The 13,387-nt window shown below is 32.7% G+C and overlaps 4 protein-coding genes across 4 annotated transcripts; all 4 read left to right on the forward strand.

The window, feature by feature from the left end:
• Positions 1–490: 490 nt before the first annotated feature.
• Positions 491–3,160, forward strand: GO595_008844 (TPR-like protein; the record flags this gene model as incomplete). The annotated part of the gene is made up of 1 exon (XM_067922463.1): positions 491–3,160. The coding sequence occupies one exon, from the start codon at positions 491–493 to the stop codon at positions 3,158–3,160; it is 2,670 nt and encodes an 889-aa protein (XP_067770926.1).
• A 453-nt stretch (positions 3,161–3,613) lies between these two features.
• On the forward strand, positions 3,614–5,008 carry GO595_008845 (class II fumarate hydratase; the record flags this gene model as incomplete). The annotated part of the gene is made up of 1 exon (XM_067922464.1): positions 3,614–5,008. One exon carries the CDS (start codon positions 3,614–3,616, stop codon positions 5,006–5,008), a length of 1,395 nt encoding a protein of 464 aa, XP_067770927.1.
• A 497-nt stretch (positions 5,009–5,505) lies between these two features.
• On the forward strand, positions 5,506–6,465 carry GO595_008846 (surfactant B protein; the record flags this gene model as incomplete). Its single annotated transcript, XM_067922465.1, has 1 exon — positions 5,506–6,465. One exon carries the CDS (start codon positions 5,506–5,508, stop codon positions 6,463–6,465), a length of 960 nt encoding a protein of 319 aa, XP_067770928.1.
• Positions 6,466–7,201: 736 nt separating this feature from the next.
• On the forward strand, positions 7,202–8,932 carry GO595_008847 (uncharacterized protein; the record flags this gene model as incomplete). Its single annotated transcript, XM_067922466.1, has 1 exon — positions 7,202–8,932. The coding sequence occupies one exon, from the start codon at positions 7,202–7,204 to the stop codon at positions 8,930–8,932; it is 1,731 nt and encodes a 576-aa protein (XP_067770929.1).
• Positions 8,933–13,387: the final 4,455 nt, after the last annotated feature.

Consider the following 13,387-nt stretch of genomic DNA (forward strand, 5'->3'; position numbering starts at 1 on the left):
AGCAGAACCACATCAACAACACTCTGAATTTAAATGTCCGTTTGCAGATGATGTAACGACAAACAAATAAATCGCGTAAACATTTTACCGTTTAGAAATTTCTAACAAACCGTTATGTCGTACTTTATTTTGTATCTTTGGTCATTGACTCAGTCCATTTGCTTTGTTCCATTTACAAAAGCTTCTGGAATTATTCCAAAGAACCAACCGTATAACTACAGCTAGAGTTTCATTTCTATCTTGTTTCAATTGTTTCCAACTCTTTTCTGGTGGCTGAAGCAAAACTTTTGTTACCCATTTTGCTTGAAGCCACCAAACCACCAACCGTCGCTTTTTGGCCACAACCGCCAAAAAGTGCTGATGTTAACAAACGGTCACCCGTTTTCCTATCGTTTATTAGATTTATAACGGATTTTTTTCGGTGGGTTCGTCCCCAAAAAGTGACCATGCAAATGACACTTTTCCAATCGGTCGGCTGCCCCAAAATATCATGAACCAAATATTCTCAGTCAGGTTCGATGGGGAAATCAAAGAAATGACGTTTGAAGAAATCTGTAATGTCATTTCCGACGAAAGCAAAGCCAAAGAACTTAGTGATTACATTATTGAAAATGCGGAAGATTCTACTGTTACAACCATTGATTTCCTTGCGATGGCTCTATTACACACTGGCTACGAGGACATGTTCGAAGATGTCCTTAAGACAGTTTATAGCGAACTTACTAAAAATCAAAAGATACAAATATATAACATTCTTCCATCCCATCTTGCCCTTTTTTACCTCCAAAAAGTCGCAAGAGGAATCGACATTGAAGAGAATCTTGACCGAGCAAATTCGCATATCGAAGAAGCTGGTTCATTAGAGCCACGATCCCCATTAATGTTAATTGCCAAGGCTTACAGCCATATCCTGAAGCAGCAACACGACCGAAAGGACATCGAAATGGCCAAAAGCCATTTCACGTGGATATCTGATGAATTAGATCGATCTATTGATAAGAAATATGCGCAATATGACCTCTCTGTTCTTACCAACATCGGCTTAGGCTTTGTCTATTATCAGCTTGGGTCATATGACGAAGCGTTTCAAATCTTCAAGAAGATATTTCTTAAAAATCGTGGCGCGATACCACAAATCCGACTTGCGCTTGCACAATGTCTCGTAGCCCAAAAGAAGAACGACGACGCCGAAGCAGCATTCAGTGCCTTATTACATAAGTTTCCCGATAATCCATATGCGTTAATTGGCATTGGATTTATAGAACTTAACTCTTTAACACAAGAAGGAACTCTTCGTGCTGTTCAGAATGTGAACAATGTATTAAAACAACGACCAGATTTTGCGCCAGCGTTATTATTAAAGGCCGAAATTCGCTTTATCTCAGGGCAATATAAGAAAATCCCACCGATATTCAAGAAGATAATTAGTACGCCCGGAAATAGTAAAGCAGTTCAAGCTGAAGCATTTTATCATTTAGGGCGATCACGTCATGCAACAGGTAAACTTAAAGGAGCAGAAGAAGCATTTCTACAAGCGATCAAATTTAATCCCAAACATAATGCAGCACTTTATTTCTTGGGATTATTTGCAGCTGCTAATGGTGAACCTAAAGTCGCATTAGAATATTTAGAAAAATCAGTACGTGAATATCATGACGTCTTTGAAGTTAATGCAGCATTAGGACTTGTTAATGCAGAGTTATATCAAAAGGATAAAAATCAACAACAACGTTATCAAAGAGATGCGATTAAATATTTGGAAGCAGCTATAACTTGTGCTGAAGCAAGTAAAAGGCCTATTAAGAATGAAGAGTTATTAAAGGTATATATTACATTTGGATGGATCTCATTAAAGAAGTTAATGTTTGATAAAGCCGAAGTTAACTTTGAAAAGGCAATAAATATATATAATTCGATTGAACAAGTCCCACCTGATAATATATTCATGTATCATGGAATATCGAAATATCAACGTGAAAAATATAATGAAGCGTTAGAAATATTTCGTAAATGTAATGATCAAACTCAACCATTATTGAAATATAACATTGGATTATGTTATGAACAATTATTAATGTTTTCTGAAGCGCGTGAAATATATAAACAATTACATAAAGATTTCCCAAGTTTCGCAGAGCCATTATTACAACTTGCTTCTTTAGTAGTTAGAGATACACGTCCAAATATTATTAACAAAGAAGCGAAGAACTTATTGGAAACAGTTGTCCGTGAAATCGATTCGAAAAATATTCAAGCGTGGATTCAACTTGCAGAAGTTAATGCACGTTCAAAACAATTACAAGAAGCTCAATCGAACATGCAAAAGGCTCAAGAAATCGCTGGAGAAGGTGATGGTTCATTATATGCAACTGTATCAATTGGTAATTATTTTTTGGAGGCTGCACAAAGTAAAGATGACCCAATCGAAAGAAAGAAAAGAATTGATAACGCTAAAAAACATTTCATTAATGCGTTAAAATCAAATCATAATTGCGTAGCAGCTGCTAATGGTTTAGCAATTTGTTGGTTATTACTCGGGCATACAAAGGATGCTAAAGAATCATTGTTCTTAATTAAGGAATATAGAGATGATTCATCAAGTTCATTCGAGAATTTGGGTCATGCTTATATGACTGAAGAGAATTATTCTTCTGCTTTGGGTCAATTCGAAGATGCAAATAAGAAATTCTTCGATAAGACTGACGTGAATTTACTTTTCCAAAGTTATTATGCTTCAAAAGGGAAAAAAGATTTCGAAAAATGTCTCGAAATTTCAGAGACTTTATGTATGTTAAGACCTGAAATTCAAAATCATTGGTATTTATTGGCGTCTTCTTTACATAAAGTTGTTCTTTCACAATCTTCTCCTAGAGCATTAGCAAATGTAAAACAATTAAAGGCAAATACTGTAAAGAAATGGAAAGGACAAATGACTTATGCTCTTAATATTTTCAAGAAGTTTAGGAATATGCAAGGTGGGGCTAATAATGCAAGTTTAAATGATAAGATTGAACCTATTGAAGAAGAAATTTTACCAAGATTAAATGAATTGTTAAAGAAGGCTAAAGAAGATGAAAAGATTAAAATGGAACAAAATAGAAAACAAATGGAACAATACTCACCTCGAAAACAAATCCCTGATGATATAGAACATCCTTAATTAAAAAAATAACAAATAATTTAATTTAGATTTGATGTTAAATTTGATTGAGCAGTTTTCCAACTTTTTCTACATTTCACAAATTTTATCACAAAATTTGACTTTGGTCTTTTTATTCTTCGCTATCACTTCACAACCGATAAAGAAGATAGACTTTAATAGAAAATTGAATACAGCCGATTGGAATTACTTTCAACCAATTCTATGGTTTTTGATCTTATTGAAATTTTTCTGAACGCTTTGGTCATAAAAAAATAGACGTTTAACGACCACAGATAATATTTATAAATAAAACATATAATTAAATATTATATTTCTTATGTATAAATGATTTTAAAAAGATTTTTGCTTTAAAAATTGATTTTTACCAATAATTCATCGAGATATTTTTGTTTTTTTAATGGGCCGAATGATCACTCAAAATTTTAACACAAAACAGTTCACTTTTCATTTATGGATTCCGAATTTAGAGTTGAATATGATAGCTTTGGACCAATTAATGTTCCTAGCAAACATCTTTGGGGAGCACAAACACAAAGATCATTCCAAAACTTCAAGATCTCCACTGAAAAGATGCCTCTTGAAATAGTTTATGCTCTTGCAAGAGTTAAGCGTGCAGCAGCAATTGTTAATAACAAACTTGGAAGACTTGATGGCGATAAATGCAATGCTATTGTAACAGCTGCCGATGAAATTCTTAATGGTTTACATGATAAAGAATTCCCACTTAGTGTTTGGCAAACTGGTTCTGGAACACAAACTAACATGAACGTCAACGAAGTTATTGCCAACATTGCATCAGAACGTCTTGGTGGTGAAGTTGGTCCAAATAGATTAGTCCATCCAAATGATGATGTTAACAAAGGCCAATCCTCCAATGATACATTCCCAACAGCAATGCATATTGCAGCAGCTATTGCACTTGAAAACAAGCTTCTTCCAGCAATTCTTGATCTTCGTGATGCCTTTAAAGCTAAGTCAGTTGAGTTCAAGGACATCATTAAAATCGGACGTACACATCTTCAAGATGCCACACCAATGACACTTGGCCAAGAATTTTCTGGCTATACTGAACAACTTAATATCTCCATGGAAATGATCAAGCATTCACTTAATGGCATCTATGACCTTGCCATTGGTGGTACAGCTGTTGGTACTGGTCTTAATGCACATCCAGAATTTGCAACAAGAATGGCCGATGAACTTGCCAAACATACCGAAATTCCATTCCGTTCAGCACCGAACAAGTTTGCAGCACTTGCAGGACATGAAGCCATGATTGGTGTTCATTCCGCAATGAAGACATTAGCAGCAGCATTGTTCAAAATTGCTAATGATATCCGTTGGCTTGCATCTGGTCCACGTTCAGGCTTAGGCGAAATCACATTACCAGCTAATGAGCCCGGAAGTTCAATTATGCCTGGTAAGGTCAATCCAACACAATGTGAAGCAGTAACAATGGCTGCAACACGTGTATTTGGTAACGACACCACGATATCATTTGCAGGCGCATCTGGTAATTTCGAATTGAATGTCTACAAACCAGTCATTATCGATGCATTCATGCAATCCGTACGTTTGCTGACTGACTGCTGTGTATCATTTAGATTACATTGCGTCGAAGGCATTATTGCAAACAAAGAAAATATCGCAAAATTAATGGAAAGGTCTTTGATGCTTGCAACTGCCTTAGCACCACACATCGGATATGATAAGGCTTCTAAAATCGCTATCCACGCCGAAAAGAATAACTTGTCATTAAGAGAATCTGCTACTACATTTGGTGGATTAACAAATGAACAATTTGACGAATGGGTCGTACCATCGAAGATGATTGGAAACAGCTAAATAAGTAAGAGTAAACATTAAAAAAATGTTCATAAATTATTCATTTAAATCTGATTTTAAGTTTTTGCACAAAAGACAATTTTATTTTCTCTGAAATTTGATTGGCATTTACAATTGTATTGAAAATTCAAAATTTTGAAATTTCTCTTCACGGTTAAAATTGCGATTTGATTGGTTTACTCAGTTGTAAAAAATCGTTGAAGTGCAGCCAAATATAATAAATCTTCTTTTGAACTCGTTTTTATGCTTATTTACAGTAATAACAAAATTTGGTTTTAAATCTTGAAATTCATGTGACGAATGTTTACTTAAAATATTGCTTTGGGTGGGAAAAAATCACATTTGTACAGTTCCGATAATTTAGTGAAAGTGATTTAAATTGAAAATAATCGTTGTATACAAAATTGAGGACATTGAAACTTATTTAATTGGTGCGTGGCAAATGCCGGCAAATCGGATTCAAAAGACGTCAAAACCCAAACACATCACAACTAAAAATGTTTTCTCTTTTGTTAATTAACGCTTTATGCGCAATTGACATTGAAATCCCACAAGGCCTCGAAAACGGAATTGGATGCTCCATTTGCAAGCACCTTGTCTCAGGCATCGCATCAGTCTTAGTCAGCACAACATCACAATCAAAGGTTCAAGAATACGGCGAAAAGATCTGCGCTCGTTTCCCATCAATCGGCCGTACATTATGCAACAAGATTGTCGAATACATTCCAAACATCATGAACTATCTCTCAACAGGTCTCACAAACTTAGAAGTTTGCACCAAACTCAATATCTGCAGCTCAAACGATGTCGATAATGATGATGCATACCTCGAATTATACCTCGAAATGGAAGAAGATGATTATGTTACTGAAATCGAACTCCCATTAGGCCTTTCCAACGCAGACAACTGCGCTATCTGCAAGAAGGCAGTCGGCTTCGTCTCCGCTGCTATGGGTAACAGCCTTGTCCAATCAATCGTTAAGGCCGCCGCTACAGCTGCATGCGGTTTAATCAGCGGTGGAGTTGGCGCTGCTCTCTGCAAGACAATCGTCTCAGTATCAGTCGGCCCAATCATGAGCTGGCTCAGCAGCAAACTCTCATCATCATCAATCTGCACTAAGCTCGGATACTGCAAGTCGAACTCAATCGATTTCCTCGATTTCGATGTCGAAGAAGAAGAAGACGAAATATATTACATCCCAATCCCAGAAGGCTTAGACAACGGAGTCGCTTGCTCTGTTTGCACAACAATCGTTTCTGGAATCTCAACAATAATGAAGGACACAAGCGTTACATCACAAATCGCTAGCCTCGCAGCTAACCTTTGCTCAAAGGTTCCAACTATTGCTCAAAGCATCTGCAGGACAATCGTTAACAATTACCTTCCAAAAATCATCAGTTGGCTCGGAAGCGGTCTCTCTAGCTCTGGTGTCTGCAGCAAATTAGGTCTTTGCTAAAGGATACTTATCTCTAATTTATTTTTTTTATGAAATTTGAATTTGCAATTTTTGGTTTAAGTTGTCGATTGGAAGTAATTAAGCGAATTGGATTTGGTTTTCGATGAAATTCGAGAATTTATTGATGAGAAAAATGTGTTTTATTGTTGGAACAAAAAATGATTACTGCGATGTAAATCATTGAATTACAACTTTTTGAATTATGTAACGTTCAATAGAGAAAATGACACTGAAAACAAACCTCGTACATGTTCAAACAGAGAAATTTCGCGAATTTTTGTGGGGTGATACAGAAAAAATATATGTTGCTCAAGATGTAACCAAACTCCATCTTAATGGTGGAAATGCACCAAGAACTATTATCATAACAAATGGTGCTACATATATTTTCCGAGTAAAAGGATTCAACAAACTTCAGATGGCAAAAACATTTTCTATTATATCTCTTCAAAAAATTTCATATATTGAACCAAATATTCTAAATTTAACGTTTGGGAAAAATAACTTTGTATTCAAATCAGATGATGCTCTTAAAATAGGTCAATTACTTATTTATCAACAAGCAATGTGTACATATAATGTTCCTAATCATACAACACTCCGAATTGAATCTACGCCACCAGGTGCACTTAAAGTTCACTCTGGATTTCGCAGCCGTCCTTCATCTTTATTTCAAACGCGTGTTATAGTTTTTGCACATTATTACAATACCAAATTTCCTCTTTCAACTGTTAGAATGTATCGCTCATGGGATCACTCACATAGCGGTACCTTTAAAATTGATTCATCTTTTAAGCATAACAATATAATTCAAGCAGTTGCTCATTCCATCTCATGGGATGCCGATCTTAAATCACTTGAAGTATCAGGTTTTGCCCCAGAGCATCTTGGGTTATTTATTTCTACATTATTCGAACGTTCCTTTGCACTTTCTAAGATCACAATTCAAAATTATAAAGATTCTATTAATACAGATTTCCATCTAAAAACACAAGGAGACACTGCCATAAGTAATGTTTCCTTTGTCAATGTAAGGCCACAAGTAATTGTCGCGTTTACAGAAGCTCTAAAAGAATTCCAAGGAAGAATTAAAATTTTCAGAATTTCTCAATGTAACCTAATCCAAGAAGATCTTGTCTCCATATTTAGTGCCATACAAACACTTCCATGTTTTATGAAGTTACAAGCAATTGAACTTGATCAACTTCAAGTAAATGAATTTCCATTCATTGAATTCGAATCAATGTTAAGTAAACTTCGTGTCCTTCATTCAATAACATTAAGTAGGTTGGACATTGAAGGAGTTACATTACTCCAAACAATCCTTTCTAAGGCAAGAGCGCCAAGACACATTTCACTTTTGGGAGTTCAATTCAATCAACCGAAATGTCACATCACATTTCCGCCGACCGTTACGTTGCTTGATGTGAGTCAATCAAACTTTGATGTGAAGACATTTAAATCTTTGGTGGAAAGTCTTTTGTCAGCACCAAGGACAACGCCATTGTTCTTTTATGCCTCTGATATTCATGGTGCAACTACTCAACAATTCCTTGATCCAATTAATAGTATTGGTAATTTACATCCAAACATATTCGAACTTTCATGGAGTGGGAATGAACTTACACCTGAAGATGTTCGTTCTCTACTTACTTTTTGTCTCAATCAAACTAATTTGAAATTCCTTGATATTGGTCGTACAATTAAACCAACTAATTCCCCTGAAATATCTCTTAAATTTATATCAAATTATATTAAAACTTCTACTTTAGAAGGTATTAACCTTCAATCTGATATTGGAAATCAAATCCCATCGGAACTCATCAATTTCATTCAGGAACTTACTGGTTCACCTAACTTGATTTCGCTTCATCTTGGTAATTCCGGTATAAAAGATGTTGGAATTGAGCCAATCCTCAAATTCGTCAATGAGACTGATGCTTTACAAGAAATTGATATTGATGGCATTCAAGTATCAAGTGCAGCTGAGCTTGTAAAACTCTATAATGGTCTTGTTTCCAGTAATCATTTAACTGCAATTTCAACGCCAGAATCCGAATTAAAGAATCTTCATATTGATAAAGAAAACATTCCGGCTGAGGTCAAAAAGATGTTATTAAGCCTCAAGAAGAAAAAGATGCCGCGCACATCACAACAACGTCTTGCACAATGTGAACAAATCCAAGTTGACGTAGATGATGAAGACAATCAAGAAGAGGAAAAAGGTTTTGAGGCAATTCTAACTCTGAAAGAGCCTCCATCATTGGTGCAGAGAAGAGCTCGTCCGAATATTGTCAAATCAAAGAATGATTCATTGGAAGAAATTAACTCTGTCATGAAGATAATGGTCGGCGAATTCAAGCAGAAGACCGATGATTGTAAATATGATCCAACGAAAACTGCTGAATTGATAATGAAGCATCTCAACACATCAAAGAAAGCTCTCAAAATCACAGATGAGTATTGAATTCAAATATTTGTCACGATACGTTGTAAAATAAAGAAATTTAAATTGTTTTTGTCGTTGCATTTGACATCAAACTTTGAGAACAGACTTTGTCAAAATTTGTGCAGAAAACGTTAATTTCATACAAATTTACATAACTTTAGGACGAAGATTTCAAACAAAAGTAAATTGATGAGACATGTGCCTGTTTCATATATTCAGTGTCTATCAAAGAGTGAAAATGGTTGCTTTATTGAAAAATTCTGTGTTTATTTAGCAGATTGAAGAAGAGTCTTCTTGACCGTTTAATAAACGGGCAAAAAAAAAATTTGTGTTGAAGACGTTAAATCAGCACTTTTTCACATCACGTTGTCCAAGCTTGGACTCTTTATAGTCAAAGGTTATCTTCTACGTTCGATTTAATTGATTAGAATGCATAATTTTTGTGGGATCCCTCATGTGAACGAGTTGCATCTTTTTCATGTGAAATGTATTTAAAAATTCGGTCTGGATGAAGATTTAGATAGAAATAAGTTCAACTTTGAGACTCATTAAATCTATTTCATTTGCATTCCTTCTTTTTATTATTTAAATCGAATAAACAAATAATCAATAAAAATCAGGATTATAATCACTTCATGTTAGTGAAGGTTTTATTGATTTTCATGTAATATGTAAAATATAATAACAAATAATAATAAAATATTATACGTAGGATTTATTTAAGAATTTTTGCTTTTTATTTCCCTACAGAGTTGGTAAATCTAACTCATTTAAAGTTACTTATATTGATGAGATTTCTTCAGCGTTTACTACTGCATTACGTTTGCGTATTACTACATAGATAATGCCTGAAGTAATAATTATTATTGCGAAAATTCCAAGTACAATTCCTAAAATTAAAGGTAAATTTGTTTCTTCGTTATTTTTGTCATCATCTTTCTGTGATTTATCTTTTTTAGTACTCTCTGATGTTTGTTCTTTTATGTCTGTATTTGTACTTGATTGGACTTCTGGTTCTTCTTTTTCTTCTGTTTCTTTTGGTTGGTCTTCAAAACTTAAATCTGAGATTTTATAAGAAATTGTTTTACTTATAATTCCATATTGGTTAACTGTTGCTACATGAATATATTCTCCTTTTTTAAGATCTTTAATCAAACCTTCTTTTGTTTGTTGTACGTTTTCTTGTGTTTCCGAATAAATTTCAGTTCCAATTGGGGAATCATTAATGATATATAAATATTTTTCAACATTGATATCAACATCAAGTTTAACATTTTTTGATGATATTTTTATTCCATTATTTGTAGTGCCGATAACCTTATAATAAAAAGATTTTGCATGATTTTCGATATTTAACTTGATTAAATCATTATCTGATTTACTAGCAGAAGGTGTTTGAGGTTGTGTTTTATATATAAGTGACTTATCTAATGACTTTTGCTCATTTGTTCTCTGATACAAATAATATAGTGTATTTGTCAATATTTTTATTTCGTTTAATTCTGCTTTAAAATTACTATAACCTAAGTTAATAACAGCTGTATTATTTAGCGTTGTTAAATAGAAAAGTGGGTTTCCCGTTCTTAATCCTTTTCCTGGAATTTCCCAATTTATTTTCTTAATATTTTCATATTTTTCATGATTTTTTTCGATACTTGATTCATTGTTAAGTTCAGCCCAAACATCACCAAATGCAATGTTTTGTAATCCATGCGTAAGCTGAATATCAAATGACATCTCACTCATATCTAAAGTATTTGGATAATCTGTAAATAAACTTCTTTGAGCCTTAACATTTTTCCCATAAAAATTAACCCATAAATCACTACCATCTAAAAATGATCCACTTACTTTAATGTCTTTTGGTAATATTCCAGGCATAATTCCGAATCTATCATAAATTATTGAAAATCCAGATTCTTTTGTTTCTCTTTGATGAATCCCAATCAATCCATGTGTAAGTAAAACCCCATAACCTAATTCAAGATATTTGGTCGTTTTTTCAATTGTTTGAAGATATGGAACTTCTCCTCCATAAGTATTCCATATACCAAAAACTATTATATCATATTCTTTCATTTTATCTAAAGAAAAACTTTCAAATTCCAAGCTTGAGATAAGTGTAACATGAATTGCTTGTTGGTTTGTTTCCGAATTAAATCCAATTGGATCATATTTATATGTATGTGAATCAAGTTCAAAACTACCTCCTTCAATCCATAATTTTAAAATAGCTGATAATTTAGTTGTAATTGAAGTTCCATCATTAAATCTAAAATTAACATCTGGAATTGGGTATTCATGTGTTCCAATAGGATAAACATTAAGAACTTTTAAGGTTTGTGTTGTCTTGTAATCATAAGAACTAATTGGTTCCCAATTTTTTTCATCATCAGATGATCTATAAACAATATAAAAATAATTTTGATCTGATGTATCTAATCCCCAATTCAAATTAACATTTCCTTCATTATTTAAATACACATTAAGATCAATCTTATCATTAGAAACTATGAGGCAAATATAAGCAAATATCATTTCTTAAATGTGAAGAAAAATATGTGTTTTAAAGTTCTTGTAATGTTTTACAAATTTTTTTGCGGAAAAAGGCCACAAAATTCAAAAGAAAAAAATTAAATTTCAATATTTTCCAACTAAATTCTGTAGTAATTTTGTAAAAGTTTGAATTGTTGTGTTTTGAATTTGAGTTAAAAAGAATTTAGAATATAACACTTTTCTTATACTTTAAAAACCATAGAAAACGAAACATAATTTTATCCAGAATATTAAAACGCTACTCGAACTTTTAACGTTAAAAGTTTTAATCCAAATAACACATGTATTATTGATAAATAAACGGTCGAAAATTGTAGATTGAAATCATAAAAATTCATTTTTCTTAATGATTTTTCAAGACTTCATCATTCAAATCCATATTTTAAGTGTGCTTGTTGTGACCAAAAAGATCTATAATAATTTGTCTGGATCGAATTTCTCTTAAAAATTTTAATATAAATAAATATATATCCCTACATTATAATGTAGAAAAATAGAATCATTGTATAAAGTTCAAAATCATTTTAGTAACAAGAAATTCATATTTTTATATGAGGAATATTACGACTTTTTAATGGATTGTAAAGTAGTGAAAACTCGGGGCCTTCAAATTGAAAGATCAATCTTCAAGAAGCCTTCATCAAAAAAGTCAAAATTATTTGAACTTTTCACTTCGACTTTTGAAACGAATGACTTATTACTTTGAAAGAATCAGTGTTAACAGCGTTAATGTTTCTTAATGATTTGCAACCTTTACGATCGCTTTGATATCCATAGAGAAAACATTGGTTTTTTTAAGATTAATCTGTGAGAGAAGTTTCAATTTAATTCAAAATTGAATTTATTATACGATGATTTTAAACAGAAATATTGTGAAACTGTGTTCGGTTTGAAGCTATCGTTCCTCAGATTAAAAATTTTAAACGTTCATAAATCTGTAAAATGTTTTTATTCTTGCTTTCATTCGCTAGTTCATCAATAAACGCGTCTTATTTCATATCAATCACATCCAATAGACCTACATCCACAATAGATGAAGATGAAAAAGCAGCTTTCATTGCTGAATCCACAAGAAAAAAAGTTGATCAATGTTATACAAATCTTGGTCCTAAACTCTCCAGCTTTTGCAAAAGTCTTGATGCTTCCAAACGCAAAACTCTAGCTGTTGCAATTATGATATGTGAACAAAATCGAGATAAAAGAGGAAATCAATTACCTGTTTATCATACAGATGACCAATTTATCCAAGAGCTTGACAATCAGAACTATCAAATTTTTGCCACAATTTTTACAAATATGGATACAATTTGTTATCATGCAGCCAATGAAGAAATCACATCAGAAAATCTACATAAATTACTAAGTGTTTATAAGGCAGTATCTCTTTCAACAGAATTTCTAACTGAAGCTCGAAAAAGCCTTGATGAAACAACGCGCGATATTAAAAGCAAACTTATGAATGTTCAAAATAGAATTAATAATGAATCGATCACAATTCTTGAGTTACAAAAAACTGTTGGGAATATAATAGATCAATTTAAAAACATTACTGAGAAAGCAATTCTTTATAAAAATATGGCTTCAAGCACAAAGTTTTATATTGGATTTATAGTGCTATCATTTGCAATTAGTTTTATTGTGCCAAAAATATTAATTCCAACTATTTCTTTAACAGGTATATATTTGACTTTTGAATTTAATGGAAATTCAAATATTATATTTCACCCATTGTTTAAATGGAGTTACATTATATTGTTTATTGTTATAGTTGGAATTGCGGTCGCAGTACATTTTGGTTATATAAAATTCGGTTTTGAAAATATAAATGAAGATAAAAATCAAACAGAAAATAAAGTTGAATCAGAAGAAAAAACAGAATTTATTTTATGTATATCATCTTCAATAGAATTTTCTTTT

Source organism: Histomonas meleagridis (genome assembly GCF_020186115.1).
Source record: "Histomonas meleagridis strain 2922-C6/04-10x chromosome Unknown contig_78, whole genome shotgun sequence".
NCBI classification, from domain to species: Eukaryota; Parabasalia; order Tritrichomonadida; family Dientamoebidae; genus Histomonas; species Histomonas meleagridis.